The sequence below is a fragment of the Salmo trutta genome, chromosome 21, assembly GCF_901001165.1.
Source record: "Salmo trutta chromosome 21, fSalTru1.1, whole genome shotgun sequence".
Taxonomy (NCBI): domain Eukaryota; kingdom Metazoa; phylum Chordata; class Actinopteri; order Salmoniformes; family Salmonidae; genus Salmo; species Salmo trutta.
The window spans coordinates 36,267,182-36,284,848 of record NC_042977.1 but is presented as its reverse complement, the minus strand read 5'-3'; the positions used below and the strand labels follow the sequence as shown (position 1 = coordinate 36,284,848).

Below are 17,667 nucleotides of genomic sequence, written 5' to 3'. Positions count from 1 at the left end.
AGCGCAATGTTCCAGGTCTCCTCTCCTCAGCGACTGCAGGGCAACTGAGGTCTGTTCCCCACATGTCCAATAATAACAGTCTAATGGCTGTGTTTATTCACCACTAACTACTTCACATCACCACTCATCTGTAACCCACTGAAACAGCTGGATTTAGAGCACAGCAGAACAGCCTTTCAGTTGCAGATTAATTTGCTAGTTCCATATTTGACAATATACTCTACTATATACACATTGAAGTGGTGAGCATTAGTTTAAGAAAACAAGCATTTTGGGGGATGTTGATGTGGATTTATGCGCGGAGTATTACCTACATAATATTGAACCAGTATCCCAGCCAGGCTCATACATAAGAGATGAGAGCGGACAGGATTGTTTCTTTGAAACGCTCCTTATTACCCACCACTTATCATATCTGCTGGGAGATCAGACACATTTCCACTTCTTGCTACTTGAGCAGCGGACCCCAGGGAACGTGTTCAGTTGGACATGACCAGGCAGCCACCCAAACCTCTGCTGAATCCCCTCAGTGGCAAGAGTGGCAAATGCAAAAGTTCGACCAACTAGACACTTCCCCCGGGGCATTTAATATCCTCTCTGTGTTCCATTTTCAAGCTAGGCTCTATTTTAACCCTACCTCCTTCTCCTGCACCATCACCACCCACCCCTATCTAACTTTACCCCCCTCTGTGAGTGGCAGTGTCTACATGAGCCAGCCAGCCAGCCAGCAGCAGAAGCACCACCCGAGCCGTGGATGGGCAAGCCCCCCGTGGCGCTCACAGTCCAGCAGCTACACTCATCAGGCAGGCGTCTGCATCGACGCCGACAGAGAGAGAGAGAGAAATAGAGAGAGAGAGAGAGAGAGAGAGAGAGAAATAGAGAGAGAGAGAGAGAGAGAGAGAGAGAGAGAGAGAGCCCTGCCGGGAACATTCCCATTAGCATGGAAATCACTTCGCTCTCCCCCTCCGCTCTGCCTTCCTTCCACTGATGGCTCTGCACAATGAGAATGGCTTTAACTCCTATTATTCTGCGTCAGGGCACACTGCCAGGTTAGATGACAAGGAAGGCAAAAAATCACATGGCATTTTTTTCCCAGGTCGCACTCTCGAAAATGGGGGGACACGGAGGCACATCTTGATGGATTTCATTCCACCACTGGTGACGGGACGATGACGATGGCCCAAGGTTGTTCCTGAAAGCTGGAACAAATAGCCACTTCTGGCTTTAATGATGTTTCTCTCCCCTCTTCCTCTTCTGATTCATTTGTATTTTCAAGAAGTCCTGGAAATCTCAGAATGTTGAATTTAGACCATCGTGGCTTCCATAGCCACAGCGGCATGTATGTCTATTCTACCTTGTGTTGTAGCGATTACTGTGAGAGATTAATATCTCCCCACAGCCTCTTTTGCTGCATGGGGTCTGTGGAGGACAAAGCTCATCTAGGAGAGTTCTGTTAGTGTATTCCTCACAGGGACTAGAGCTGGATTGCTGTTGCTCTAATACAACCAGCCAGACAGTCTTTATGCCAGTCTGAGTGTTCACTGCCCAGGCCTATAATCACAACAAACAGTATGTAGCCCAGTCTGAGTGTTCACTGCCCAGGCCTATAATCACAACAAACGGTATGTACCCCAGTCTGAGTGTTCACTGCCCAGGCCTATAATCACAACAAACAGTATGTAGCCCAGTCTGAGTGTTCACTGCCCAGGCCTATAATCACAACAAACGGTATGTACCCCAGTCTGAGTGTTCACTGCCCAGGCCTATAATCACAACAAACAGTATGTACCCCAGTCTGAATGTTCACTGCCCAGGCCTATAATCACAACACAGTCTGTATATCAGTCTGAATGTTCACTGCCCAGGCCTATAATCACAACAAACAGCCAGTACCCAGGAGGCAGTGGCACTGCGACCCTAACAACCCTACGTCTCTCTCCCTCACACCCCCGTGTGCCAGGTCAAATCTCTGGGCCACCGCTGCAGTAACAGTCATAACCACGCAGGCAGGGCAGAGCAGGCAAGCAGCGCCCCTAAGGAGCATATCCAAGCAGCACCACGCCACATTACAAACTCTGGTGCAATGCAATCCAATCCCGGGCCTAATTGTGCGTTGTGATACAATGGAGCGATTTCAGGGACGTTTTCATGGCCCACTGTTAACTATAGCCTCCTGAGGGGTTCTCTATCAGGAGGGATCCCTGTGTGTAAACTGTTTGTATGTGTACTGTGTGTACTGTGTGTGTACTGTGCGTGTACTGTCTGTGTATATGTATGTGTGTATGTGTACTGTGTGTGTGTGTGTGTGTGTGTGTGTGTGTGTGTGTGTGTGTGTGTGTGTGTGTGTGTGTGTGTGTGTGTGTGTGTGTGTGTGTGTGTATGTGTGTGTGTACTGTGCTTCGTGCGTGTTTGCCTTCTCCCAGCCAACCCAATCAGCTGTCCATAAATTATCCTCCCAGCAGTCAGCCAGGTCTCCACAGTCACATGGCAAGGCCCATCCACGCTTCGCAGCCCCAGAGGCCTGCAGCCTAGCCCTGAACCAAAGATAAGACTAGCAACGTTTCAATGCACTGTTTCCACACCCAGAATGAGATTAAATTATTTCGGCTCACATGATTGTAACTGTCCTTATGGCTGCGACGAGGCAGTTTGCTTAGTTCTTATTCTCTCACTCTATTCTCTCCATCCCTCCTCATCTCCTCTTCCCATCCTTCCTCCATCCCTCCTTCACACTCAGTGAACTTGCCTTCCGGCATCATTTTCATGCATTCAAACAAGCTTCCCATCTTCATCATGTCATGTAGAGGGACAACAGTGATAAGTAACGTCAATGGGTGGCAGGCACCCATTGGAAAGATGCAGAGAGATGGGAGTTGGGTGGTCACATTGGAAAGATGGAGAGTAGAGATGGGAGTTGGGTGGTCACATTGGAAAGATGCAGAGAGATGGGAGTTGGGTGGTCACATTGGAAAGATGCAGAGAGAGGGGAGTTGGGTGGTCACATTGGAAAGATGCAGAGAGATGGGAGTTGGGTGGTCACATTGGAAAGATGCAGAGAGAGGGGAGTTGGGTGGTCACATTGGAAAGATGCAGAGAGATGGGAGTTGGGTGGTCACATTGGAAAGATGCAGAGAGATGGGAGTTGGGTGGTCACATTGGAAAGATGCAGAGAGATGGGAGTTGGGTGGTCACATTGGAAAGATCCAGAGGAGAGATGGGAGTTGGGTGGTCACATTGGAAAGATGCAGAGAGATGGGAGTTGGGTGGTCACATTGGAAAGATGCAGAGTAGAGGGAAGTTGTGTGGTCACATTGGAAAGATGCAGAGTAGAGAGGGGAGTTGGGTGGTCACATTGGAAAGATGCAGAGAGATGGGAGTTGGGTGGTCACATTGGAAAGATGCAGAGAGATGGGAGTTGGGTGGTCACATTGGAAAGATGCAGAGAGAGGGGAGTTGGGTGGTCACATTGGAAAGATGCAGAGAGAGGGGAGTTGGGTGGTCACATTGGAAAGATGCAGAGAGATGGGAGTTGGGTGGTCACATTGGAAAGATGCAGAGAGAGGGGAGTTGGGTGGTCACATTGGAAAGATGCAGAGAGATGGGAGTTGGGTGGTCACATTGGAAAGATCCAGAGTAGAGATGGGAGTTGGGTGGTCACATTGGAAAGATGCAGAGAGAGGGGAGTTGGGTGGTCACATTGGAAAGATGCAGAGTAGAGATGGGAGTTGGGTGGTCACATTGGAAAGATCCAGAGTAGAGATGGGAGTTGGGTGGTCACATTGGAAAGATGCAGAGAGAGGGGAGTTGGGTGGTCACATTGGAAAGATCCAGAGTAGAGATGGGAGTTGGGTGGTCACATTGGAAAGATGTAGAGTAGAGATGGGAGTTGGGTAGTCACATTGGAAAGATCCAGAGTAGAGATGGGAGTTGGGTGGTCACATTGGAAAGATGCAGAGAGATGGGAGTTGGGTGGTCACATTGGAAAGATGCAGAGTAGAGATGGGAGTTGGGTAGTCACATTGGAAAGATGTAGAGTAGAGATGGGAGTTGGGTGACGCAGAAGAACATGGGAAGAGGATGTTCACATAAAAAAGGATTAGTCAGCTAAATGTAGCGTCTCCTCACATCATTACAGCTTCATAAACATACATTAATCAGCTTATTTTTTAAGTCAGATTACATTGTCAATGCCATACAACATAGCCCTCAAGCATATGATGAGGCGGTCGAATCACAAAGGCCTTTTCAATGTCACATTGAGAAAGACAGTAGATGCAATGTTGTTTACTGTACAGCAAAGGGTTGCTATTTGCTATTGTATAGCACTGATGAGATGGAAATTCTACCAATGGTGGCCACCACCACATTAGTCGATAATAGAGTTGCTATATATGATGTTTACTGATATGGACACATTTTCTATGGGTTTACTGACCCAATTACTAAATGACAGTTCCCTGAACATGGTTTGAATTAGCAACACTCAAAACTCAAGTGTCTCCCTATGCAGCACTAGTGTCATACAAAGGATATCTGCGGTCATAACTTTTACAGCGCTGTACGAACAAGCCAGAAGAACGCTCTGGAGCATTCTGTGGCCCTCATCAAGCTAGGCTACTAAAATACATATATGGTGTGATGGGAGCATAAGTGTTGGTTAATACATGCAGGTTTATGGTCAGACTGGAGTGTACTGTGACTGATTGTTAGGACAGAGGGGAGAATTCCCGCATGGATGCTTCTATTTAACAATCAGAGAGAGTGATTGGCTCTCTGTGGTGCTCTAAAACAGGAACAGATGGGGGAGTGTGAAAGGACAGTGTGAAGGGGGTGACTAGGGGCATTGGGGGTGTATGTGGGGGAGAAAAACAGATGGAGAGATAGGGGGTTGGGGGAAAGAGAAAGAGAGACAGAGAGAGAGGTGGGGAGAGAAAGGGAGACAAAAGAGAGAGCGAGAGAGAGAGAGAGAGAGTAAAAGCCAAATTGGATTTAAAGCATTTGATTCTATTTGGCATACAGGACTGTTCTACAAAGTTATTGAAAGTGGTGTAGGGGGTAAAACATATGACATAATTAAATCAATGTATACTGGCAATACGTGCAGCATTAAAATTGGTAAGAAAATAACAGAATTCTTTAACCAGGGGCGGGGCCATCGCCAGGGTTGCAATCTGAGCCCTGCACTCTTCAATATTTACATTAACGAATTGGCCACTATTCTAGAAAAATCCTCAGCCCCTGGTGTTAGTCTCCACAATTCAGAAGATAAATGCCTACTCTTCACAGATGACCTATGCCTGCTGTCACCCACAGCACATGGCCTACAGCAGAGCCTGGACCTGCTAGAGCAGTACTGCCAGACCTGGGCCCTGGCAGTAAACCCCAAAAAGACTAAAATAATGATTTTCCAGAGAAGATCCAGATCTCAGGGAATTAGACCAAAGTTCTCAATTGGTACAAAATATATAGAGTACTGTACACACTACAATTACTTACAGTGAGGGAAAAAAGTATTTGATCCCCTGCTGATTTTGTACATTTGCCCACTGACAAAGAAATGATCAGTCTATAATTTTAATGGTAGGTTTATTTGAACAGTGAGAGACAGAATAACAACAAAACATCCAGAAAAACGCATGTCAAAAATGAGGAAAAACGCATTTTAATGAGGGAAAAAAGTATTTGACCCCTCTGCAAAACATGACTTAGTACTTGGTGGCAAAACCCTTGTTGGCAATCACAGAGGTCAGACGTTTCTTGTAGTTGGCCACCAGGTTTGCACACATCTCAGGAGGGATTTTGTCCCACTCCTCTTTGCAGATCTTCCCCAAGTCATTAAGGTTTCGAGGCTGACGTTTAGCAACTCGAACCTTCAGCTCCCTCCACAGATTTTCTATGGGATTAAGGTCTGGAGACTGGCTAGGCCACTCCAGGACCTTAATGTGCTTCTTCTTGAGCCACTGCTTTGTCGCCTTGCCCGTGTGTTTTGGGTCATTGTCATGCTTGAATACCCATCCACGACCCATTTTCAATGCCCTGGCTGAGGGAAGGAGGTTCTCACCCAAGATTTGACGGTACATGGCCCCGTCCATCGTCCCTTTGATGCGGTGAAGTTGTCCTGTCTCCTTAGCAGAAAAACACCCCCAAAGCATAATGTTTCCACCTCTATGTTTGACGGTGGGGATGGTGTTCTTGGGGTCATAGGCAGCATTCCTCCTCCTCCAAACCCGGCGAGTTGAGTTGATGCCAAAGAGCTCCATTTTGGTCTCATCTGACCACAACACATTCACCCAGTTGTCCTTTGAATCATTCAGATGTTCATTGGCAAACTTCAGACGGGCATGTATATGTGCTTTCTTGAGCAGGGGGACCTTGCGGGTGCTGCAGGATTTCAGTCCTTCACGGCGTAGTGTGTTACCAATTGTTTTCTTGGTGACTATGGTCCCAGCTGCCTTGAGATCATTGACAAGATACTCCCGTGTAGTTCTGGGCTGATTCCTCAACATTCTCATGATCATTGCAACTCCACGAGGTGAGATCTTGCATGGAGCCCCAAGCCAAGGGAGATTGACAGTTCTTTTGTGTTTCTTCCATTTGCAAATAATCGCACCAACTGTTGTCACCTTCTCACTAAGCTGCTTGGCGATGGTCTTGTAGCCCATTCCAGCCTTGTGTAGGTCTACAATCTTGGCCCTGACATCCTTGGAGAGCTCTTTGGTCTTGGCCATGGTGGAGAGTTTGGAATCTGATTGATTGATTGCTTCTGTGGACAGGTGACTTTTATACAGGTAACAAACTGAGATTAGGAGCAATCCCTTTAAGAGTGTGCTCCTAATCTCAGCTCGTTACCTGTATAAAAGACACCTGGGAGCCAGAAATCTTTCTGATTGAGAGGGGGTCAAATACTTATTTCCTTCATTAAAATGCAAATCAATTTATAACATTTGTTGTTGTTATTCTGTCTCTCACTGTTCAAATAAACCTACCATTAAAATTATAGACTGATAATTTCTTTGTCAGTGGGCAAACATACAAAATCAGCAGGGGATCAAATACTTTTTTCCCTCACTGTAGGTTTAAAAATAAGCTCAACTGGACACCTTAATGAGGCAGTGAATGAACTGAGAGAGAAAGCACGCAGGGCATTCTACGCCATTAAAAAGCAAATTCAAATTGAAATACCTATTAAAATGTGGCTAAAACTAATTGAATATGTCATTGAACCAATTGCACTTTATGGCAGCGAGGTGTGGGGTCCACTTGCAAAACAAGATTTCATCAAATGGGACAAACACCCCATTGAAACCCTGCATGCAGAGTTCTGTAAGATTCTACTACATGTCCAGAGGGAAACTACAAACAATGCATGCAAGGAAGAATTAGGCAAATATCCACTAATAATAAAACTCAAAAAAGAGCAATTAAGTTTTGGAAACATCTAAAATACAGTGACCCCCTCTCATATCATTACCAAGCCCTGCAATGCCAAGAGTTGAGCAAAGAAGAGTCCACTCATCCAGCTGGTCCTGGGGCTGAGTTCACAAACCTGTTCTACTATCACACTGAAGCCTCAGGACCAGAACATCCAATCAATCAGAATAAACCAAATTACAACACAGTCAAAACAAAACTGCATTGCTTATTGGGAAACCCAAGCACAAGCACAAACACAAAGCAAAATGCAGTGCTATCTGGCCCTAAATCGACAGTACACCGTGGCTAAATATTTGACCATGGTTACTGTTAAAACCTTAGAAAAACCTTGACAAAGTACAGGCTCAGTGAGCACAGCTTTGCCATTGAGAAGGGTAGACACAGGAAAACCTGGCTCCCTGTAGAGGAAAGGCTGTGCAAACACTGCACAACAGCAGAACCTGAGACGGAGCTGCATTTCCTGACAAAATGTCAAAAATATAAAACAATTAGAGAGTGTCATTTCCCCAAATTTGAAAGACCTCTCTGATGAGGATAGGCTACCCGTCCAATCAACCTGCACATGTCCTCTACTGTATGCTTATTGTTATTGTTGAATGTATGGTTATTTTGACCCTTGGTTATTGTTGTTACTGTTGTCCCGTTGACAATTTTGATTCTCATTTTTATTTATTTTTCTATTGTAAATATCCAAAATAAGCTTTGGCAATATATACATTGTTACGTCATGCCAATAAAGCGAATTGAATTGAATTGAATTGAGAGAGAGAGAGAGAGAGAGAGAGAGAGAGACAAAGAGACAAAGAGACAAAGAGAGATAAAGAGATAGATGCAGGGGAAGAGATTGGGGAGATTGTGAAAGAGAGTGCAAGGGAGAGAGAGTGAGAGACAGTGAAAGGGAGAGAGAGAGAGCGAGAGAGAGAGAGAGAGAGAGAGAGAGAGGAAAGAGAAGAAAAGCAGGGGATAAGGTTGGCACAGAAGGAAGATGACAAAGCCTGTCACCTCTCACTCTTCCAGTCTCCTTCTCTCAACTTGATGAGCTGCCAAACATCAGCATGTGTGTGTATGTGTGCGTGTAGATATTCTTCTTATACATTTATACAATTATATACAATGAAGGTATGCTAGCTAGTGAGTCATATTTGAGATACAGTGTGTGTGCACATGTACCTGTGTGTCAAGAGGAGAAAGAGTGGAGAGCAAGGCTGAGCAAGATAGATGGAGAATCGGTGTTTACAGGTACTTGTCTAATATATGGCACAAATAGGCTACATACTCAAGAACACACACATGCACACACACAGGGTTAAGCTGTTATGCATTGCCATTCTCACTCCCCTGCAACTTCATCACCTCACCCACTCATACTTCTCTTCTTTTCCTCTCGCTCATTTCCTCAGAGGACAAATTACCGTGATTACCATCCTACCTCCCTCTGCTCCATTCTCTCGCTCCCTCGCTCCTTATTTCATAGATTTCACAGTGTGAGTATTTCTCTTCTTCTGGCGGTCTTTGTGTGCCCTGTTCCATTCTTTCTTTCACCTCCTCCCTCTTACTGTTCTGCCCATTCCCTCTGTCCTTTCATATCTCCAGTCAAACTATCATTCTGGTCTTTATCTCTTTCTCCTTCCCTAAGGAGGACTCTCTTTATCTCTTTCTCGTCCTCTTCATTTTTGTCTTTCTCTACCTCCCCCTCTCTCTTTCTCCCTCTCTCTCGCTTTCTCCCGTCTTTCACCATCCCCCCATCCCTCTAATTCTTCCCAAGTCAAATGTTCTCATTAACGGGCACACACTCTGGGGAAATAAATTAGTAATATTTATGATGAAACCCTCTCTGTATCGTTGTCTCTCATCTCGTTGTTGCATAAAAAATGCACTGATCTTATCAGGCCTACCTATGTAGTCATCCATCAGACAATCTACCAATCCATCCATCATCCGGGCGCAGGCTGCGTCTCCACTCCCCTTGGCAGCCAAGGCTTTTAAAAGTGCATAAAACTCCAGATTGGATACGGAGCACCTGAGTCCGCATGTGGAACATCTTCCCAGCCAACTGCCCCTGAGCTGTGAATCAATGTTCTGCCCTGGCTAAGGAGCAGCCCACATATGGTTCCTAGAACATTGTAGGGGTGTAATTTACACAGTGAATCTCGATATCCTTCTGGGTTCACAAGCTCCACAGGTTGTCAGGTTTTGGTGTTAGGACATACCTTGACAGCTATCAAAGCTGTCATATGGTAACAACGCTAGAGTACTGCTTGGCTCCTTGAAGAAAGTCATGAATGGAGGGATTGGAGGCAAAACACAGGAGGCTTTTATGAGTCTCGTGATGTCAGAGAATACATTTGTGTTGCGGCCCGCAAACCATCCCATTACAACTTGTTAGGGAATATAATACTATTCACCAACACCTGGTTCATCAAACCATCCCATTACAACTTGTTAGGGAATATAATACTACTTACCAACACCTGGTTCATCAAACTATCCCATTACAACTTGTTAGGGAATATAATACTATTCACCAACACCTGGTTCATTCATTCCTATTTAATCCTCCCCCAATGGTAAATACCATGTGAAATATAGTAAGCAGCACTGACTTTGGGAGAAAGAGGTTGATTGTGAGTCTCTTTTAGGCCCGGGTATGTAATTGAGCAGAGCGGCGGGGAGCCTGGCGTTGGTAGTGTCCTAACCCCCAACTGTCACACTGTAGCGGCAGGGGTACTAACAGCAATGAACAGGCTGGAAGAATAAGTCTGGTTTAATGGTAGCACTTCCCCATTGGTTCGCCTCCTCTTATTTCATCTCTCCTCTCCTCTCTCCTCCTCTCCCCTTCTCTCTCCTCCCCTCCCCTCCTCTCTCCTCCTCTCCTCTCTCCTAGGATGCTTCAAAGGAGCCTAAGTGTACATGTGGTCCGTTTAGAACCCTGCCCATTGCCACCAGAACTGCCCCAAGGTGGCAAATTGTGTTTCTAGCTCAGAGCGATTGATTGATGAAGTAAATCTCTTAGAGTGTGTGTGGGAGGGACAGGTGTGTGTGTGTGTGCGTGTGTGTGTGTGTGTGTGTGTGTGTGTGTGTGTGTGTGTGTGTGTGTGTGTGTGTGTGTGTGTGTGTGTGTGTGTGTGTGTGTGTGTGTGTGTGTGTGTGTGTGTGTGGGTGTCATGGTTCCACCTGTCATCAGAGGGCGGCACAGACCGTCCTAGAGACATTAACGACACTCAGGTGAGTCAAATTTACTCATTATGGTTTCCCTGTTAAAAGAGGTGTATTTTCTGTTGTCCTTTGCAGAAGCTTGAATTGTTTAACGTGTGCGGTCGTTTCATGAGTGCGGTTTCGAGACATAGTGTTAGTTGTTTTTTTCAAGTGTCCTGTGATCCTGCGGCTATCGTTTCTCAGTAAAGTATTATGTTTATCCTTAACCACTGATTCCTCGTCTGGTCTCTTCTCTGCACCTGGGTCCAACCTTACCACGTCACAGTGGGTGTATTTGTGAGTATATTTGTGGGTGTGTGTGAGCATGTGTGCATGTGATATGTGTGTAAGTGTCACTCACTCTGGGTGAAGCGAGGAGGGTTGTCATTGACGTCACTCAGCCTGACAGTGACAGTAGTGGTCCCTGAGAGGCCTCCCAGATGGCCCCCCATGTCCTTGGCCTGCAGGACAACCAGGTATTGGTCCTGGGTTTCTCTGTCCATATCAGGTACTGCTGTACGCAGGATACCTGGGAAAACACACACACCAAAGACATACAGTAGTTCAAGATCAATCATTTCCACTATGCAGAATGACAATGTTTCTGCTTCACATACAGAGGCTGCCTCTAGCTGTGCTCACCAAACCCAGCCAAACCAGGAGACTGGCAGCCAAGGTAGCTAAATCACCTTGAAATAATGTATACTCTTGTAAAGCTAGTGAAAATATGAGGCTTTGATGGGGTATATGTAGGGAATTAACAAGCAACCAGCATCAATACCTGAGCAAATGTGATGTGGCTCTGGGATGTGTGTGTGTACAGAATGAGACCTTTTTAAATGAAGAGAGCGAACAGAGTGGACTGGCTCTGCATGCAAACCCTGCTAATGGACGAGAGCTTCAGTTAACATACGCTGTGCAGAATTAGGATAATATAACCAATTAGCATACAAAAACCCACCAGCAGAACCCTCTTCACTCATACCAGAGGTGCCTCCAACAATTAATTAAATTGCATCAGAATTCAATAACGGCATTGCAGACGCTGTCTACCTATAATATCCCCTTGTCGACAAATAGAATAAATCCAACTAGTACACACATATGCCCACACACACTCACTCAGCAAACAGACTTCAAAATACCTAACTAGGCGACACACTCGTACAGTAAACATAAGGTATAAAATGCAGTGTTTACTAGCTTGCAGGCTGTCAATCACCTAGTGAGGCAACAGAGGACAAAATGTGATGTTTGAAATGCCCACGGTTTCCTCTCAGGCAGTGTGCAGAAGACTTTCCCATCTGCCTGGGTTGACACCAAAGCCCCCCGAAACACACAGTAGATTTTAGTGAAGAGACAGGTCCTTTGAGCCTTTTTAATCTCTCCCAAACCTTTCCTGACATCTCCCTTTGAGCAGACATCTTTTTGTTTTTCCGCCTTCAAAAAATATAATTTAAGGCGGTTGCTGCAGTTTGTTGGATGCACATAGACTCTGGCAGTCTGAATAGATTTCTGCCAGCTTGAACTGGATTAACTGAGAAGGAGCAGGAGGGGACACCGAGAGAGGGAATAGGGGAAACGAGACGTGGGGCGAATGGGAGGGAGGTGAGAGAAGGGGATAAGGGGAGGGGGTAGATAGAGAGGAATGGGCAAGCCTGACAGACAGTGTGAGGGACTGAGAGAGAGATTGAAGGAGGGATAGGGATAGAGAAGGGAGAGAAATAAAGAGCTGTGGAGATACATACTGAAAAGAGACTTGTAAAGGAAGAAAATGGTTGGCTGGAGAGGGAGCAGAGAGGGAAGGCGGAGGGAGGGTGGGAGGGAGCAGGGAGAGAGGGAGGGAGGGAGGAAGTAGAGAGGGAGGAAGGGAGCAGAAGGGAGGAAGGAAGTAGAGAGGGAGGGAGGGAGCAGAGAGGGAGGGAGGGAGTAGAGAGGGAGGGAGGAGCAGAGAGGTAGAGAGGGAGGAGGGGAGGGAGGGAGCAGAGAGGCAGGGAGGGAGTGCATGCACACTAAGTGGAGAACAAGAGGCACTCACCTGTCTGTGGATCCACAGAGAAGAACTGCTGTCCCTGCACAAGTGTGTACACCAGCCTGGCACTGTTCCCATAGGTTGGGTCATCAGCATCTGTCGCTGTCACCTGGATTATAGAAGTACCTGAGGGAGGAGGGGAGAGAGCAGAGGAGTGTTAATAAAACAGCATACCACACACACACACACACACACACACACACACACACACACACACACACACTGACTGGACACAGCAGTACATTAACTCAGCACTGCCAGAGAGCCAAATACACACTGGCTGACTGACTGACTGATTGACTGGCTAGCTGACAACCCCCACCTCTCTCTTTCTCATCTCTCTCTCTCATCTCTCTCTCTCACCTCTCTCTCTCTCTCTCTCTCTCTCTCTCTCTCACCTCTCTCTCTCTCTCTCTCTCACCCCTCTCTCTCTTTCGGCAGCAGTGTGACAAATATTTTATTCACTTTCCTTCTCCCCTGCTGTACACCTTCTTTCTCTCTCCATTCTGTCTGTCTCACTTCATTTCTCTTCATCTCTGTCACAATCCCCTTTGGCTCCCTCTCAATTTCTCCGTCTGTCGGTCGCCCCCCTTGTCTCCCCCTGACTCCCTCATGTCATGAATCCCTGCCTCTCCTGACAGATATGGACACTTTTTCCCACCAAATAAATCAAAGACCGTCAACTTTATGTGTGATATTGAAATTGTAGCAACAAAAAAAAAAATATATATATATATATATAGTTTGGAAAGAAGAACTATGTTTCCCATGGGGCACTGGGCTGACAAGCTCTGAGGGAAGAGGGGATTTGTGGGAGCAGCTGTTGCTGTTTTCTGACATCAAAGCCCCAACAGTGTCACCGGGAGAGAGAGCAAGGGAGGGAGAGAGAGAGGGAGGAGGGAGGGAGGGAGGGAGGAGGGAGGGAGGGAGGAGGGAGGGAGGGAGAGACGAGTGAGACTGGGTCTGATTACTGATCTATCACAGGTAGTTAAAAGGCCATAGTGATGCACCCGTGCATCAGTCTAAGTAACATAATATAAAAATCTCCATCAAAATCCATCAGTTTCAGCTAGAGATATCAGTTTTTTGCATGGGCTGCATCTCAATCCACCACATACAGTGATGTTGGCCTTCCGCAACTGCGATGGAAGGTGGCCAAGCTACAGCTGTGTTTGTCAGACCATGACACATCCCGAAAATCATCTGTAGCGTTTTTTGTTGTTGTAACTAATATGACCCCACGATAGAAAGGGGAGACTCTCTCGAACAACGGTGTTCTCCGTTTTTCTCTATGGCCCCCGCATGTGTCATGGGACTCGTCTGAAGGTAACCCATACAAACAAATTAAAGTATGGAGATAGTTTTGTACCAACAAAAAACAAGTTAAATATGTGTAAAAAAAACAAGGCACATGGAAGATGGAGAGAGAAAGGGAGAGTGAGAGAAGCAAATGTTTTGATGCAAGCGGCAGTAAAATAATGATCAGATAGACAGATCAAACAAGGTTGACTAGGGTTGACGCAACAAACACAAGAGAGATAAATCTATTGATTTACAGTCTGCCGTGGTGATATAGCACAGTCATAATTTGGAGTGATCATACATTCAGACAGATGTATTACCAGTGAATGGAGCAGAATTCTATTCACACTGCCTGGCACTGAGACGTTCATACCCTGGGTGAACACCATAGTGATTTCTTTCCATGTGAAATACTGTAAGGCTATAGTAGCTATAGAAATCATATCCTAGTATCCACTTAAAACTAACCGTGGGGATGAAATTCACATCACACAAGTTGTTTAGAGCAATCAAGGGAAGAAAACTGAAATCATAGTGAAAGTGAGATGATGAAAGACATCTCAACCAATCTCTTCGACAGGCTGACTGTGTGTTATTGTGACTACTATCATTATCTTATTACCACTGTAGCATTGATGGTGGAAGATATGACCAATTTTATGTAACAGCTCTTTAATAAGACTTTCATGGCTCCGCTATCTACTAGTCTCACAGCAACCCAATGTGCATTTTGAAAAGTACCTAGGTAAATATTTCATCCCGGGTAAATATTGAAACCATGATTGACTGAACAACTCAATCTGGGACCGAGCTTTGGAAAGCAAGCCCACATCAAAATGGATGATGGTATTAATAAAATGGAAGCAGACAGTTGCTGATAAAACAGCAGATAAAACAGACAACGGCTCCTCGGCTTCAGTACCTATGTTGGCCATCTCAGGCACGGTGGCGCTGTAGGGCCCTTCCTCAAACAGAGGGGGGTTGTCGTTGATGTCCTGTACTCTGATGATGAACGTGGATGATGGCTCCAGGGCCCGGTCGGTCTGCCGGTCGGTTGCTGTGGCGATGAGGCGGTACTCGTCCTTCTCCTCACGATCCAGGGGTTTGGTGACATGGATGTTGCCTGTCTTCTCGTCAATCACAAACACCGACCCCGCCCCCTCACCACGCAGCAAGTACTTGGTGCGTCCATCACCTCTGTCCATGTCAGTGTGCAGCTGAGAGAGAGTGAGAGCAAAAAAAAGAGAGAGAGGGAGAGAGGAGATATATAGAGGACGAGCTATAATTTATAAAATAAAAGAGAATGAATCAAAGAGAAATAAAAGGGATTATACACAGTGATTATACACAGTGATTATACATAGTGATTATACAGTGATTATACACAGTGATTATACATAGTGATTATACAGTGATTATACACAGTGATTATACATAGTGATTATACACTGTGATTCTACACTATGATTCTACACAGTGAATCTACACAGTGATTGTACACAGTGATTCTACACTGTGGTTATACGCTGTGATTATACACTGTGATTATACAAAGTGATTATACACTGTGATTATAGAAGAACAAGAACACTGAAACACATACAAACCAACACCCTCTGATCTTTCCAGGTCCATCTATGGGGCAATGGCCCTGAACTAGGATCATCATAATCTCAATATCCATAGTAATGCACCAGTTTAACTAGGCCTGCTATTCTCATCAATCTGTGAAATACAGTTCCCTACTGCTGCAATGATTAATGAAAGTAGAAATTTAACACGTAGTAAGTTGAGGCCTAATCAATTATTTCCCAACTACTGAGAGTGTATTAAGGAAGGCATGGGTGCATGCAGTCTTGATCCTGACTGCTGCTGGCTGGCTTAGCCCTGGCTGGCTGGCTGGCTGGTGGCTAGGGGTCTCTCAAGCGGAGCAGGATAGTAGAAGAAGGATCCGCCTCCCCCATCTCCATCTCCATGGCCCTGCTCAGGGGATGCGCTCCGCACATCAGCATTCATTCTCATTACAGCTCAAACGAGGACGGAATAGGAACCCTGACAAAAGAGTGCAAAATTAGCCCCACTCCAAGAGAGTGTGACATTGTGAATTCAGAAGAAAAGTGTGAGTGGGGGCCGCTTGAAAGCAGTGTTGCATGGCAACAGCTAAGCTCATTCGCTAAATGAAATGAAAAAGGATACTCTGAATCAAAATATTCATTAGTTTTACAGATCCCCATTTCAATGGGAAAAATAGATGTATGCCCCCTCCCAGTGAGTAAACGATTCACATGGATGTGTGTTTACACCTAAATATAACCTTTTTATAAGTTTACACTCTGAGTGTCTGCTGAGTTGAGCTAAACAATTCTGTATGCATTATGTTTAAACATAAACTCAGCAAAAAAAGAAACATCCTGTCACTGTCAACTGCGTTTATTTTCAGCAAATTTAACATGTGTAAATATTTGTATGAACATAACAAGATTCAACAACTGAGACATAAACTGAACAAGTTCCACAGACATGTGACTAACAGAAATGGAATAACGTGTCCCTGAACAAAGGGGGGTCAAAATTAAAAGTAACAGCCAGTATCTGGTGTGGCCACCAGCTGCATTAAGTACTGCAGTGCATCTCCTCCTCATGGACTGCACCAGATTTGCTGTGACATGTTACCCCACTCTTCCACCAAGGCACCTGCAAGTTCCCGGACATTTCTGGGGGGAATGGCCCTAGCCCTCACCCTCCGATTCAACAGGTCCCAGACGTGCTCAATGGGATTGAGATCCGGGCTCTTTGCTGGCCATGACAGAACACTAACATTCCTGTCTTGCAGGAAATCATGCACAGAACGAGCAGGTTGGCTGGTGGCATTGTCATGCTGGAGGGTCATGTCAGGATGAGCCTGCAGGAAGAGTAGCACATGAGGGAGGAGGAAGTCTTCCTGTAATGCACAGCGTTGAGATTGCCTGCAATGAGCATCCGATGATGCTGTGACACACCGCCCCAGACCATGATGGACCCCTCACCTCTAAATCAATCCCGCTTCTGAGTACAGGCCTCGGTGTAACACTCATTCCTTCGACGATAAATGCGAATCCGACCATCACCCCTGGTGAGACAAAACCGCGACTCGTCAGTGAAGAGCACTTTTGCCAATCCTGTCTGGTCCAGCGACGGTGGGTTTGTGCCCATAGGCGACGTTGTTACCAGTGATGTCTGGTGAGGACCTGCCTTACAACAGGCCTACAAGCCCTCAGTCCAGCCTCTCTCAGCCTATTGCGGACAGTCTGAGCACTGATGGAGGGATTGTGCGTTCCTGGTGTAACTCAGGCAGTTGTTGCCATCCTGTACCTGTCCCGCAGGTGTGATGTTCGGATGTACCGATCCTGTGCAGGTGTTATACGTGGTCTGCCACTGCGAGGACAATCAGTTGTCCGTCCTGTCTCCCTGTAGCTCTGTCTTAGGCGTCTCACAGTACGGACATTGCAATTTATTGCCCTGGCCACATCTGCAGTCCTCATGCCTCCTTGCAGCATGCCTAAGGCACGTTCAAGCAGATGAGCAGGGACCCTGGGCATCTTTCTTTTGGTGTTTTTCAGAGTAAGTAGAAAGACCTCTTTAGTGTCCTAAGTTTTCATAACCGTGATCTTAATTGCCTACCCTCTGTAAGCTGTTAGTGTCCTAGCGACCATTCCACAGGTGCA

At 45.9% G+C, this 17,667-nt stretch overlaps 1 protein-coding gene across 1 annotated transcript in view; it reads right to left on the bottom strand.

Moving 5' to 3' along the window:
* The window catches only part of LOC115157331 (cadherin-24), a 220,016-nt gene that overhangs the window by 82,988 nt on the left and 119,361 nt on the right, over positions 1-17,667 (bottom strand). The window contains exons 3-5 of the mRNA XM_029705498.1: positions 14,886-15,180; positions 12,668-12,787; positions 10,991-11,158 (exon numbers count right to left, since the gene is read on the bottom strand). Coding sequence (XP_029561358.1) covers positions 10,991-11,158; positions 12,668-12,787; positions 14,886-15,180 — 583 coding nt within the window. The remainder of the gene's footprint in view (positions 1-10,990; positions 11,159-12,667; positions 12,788-14,885; positions 15,181-17,667) is intronic.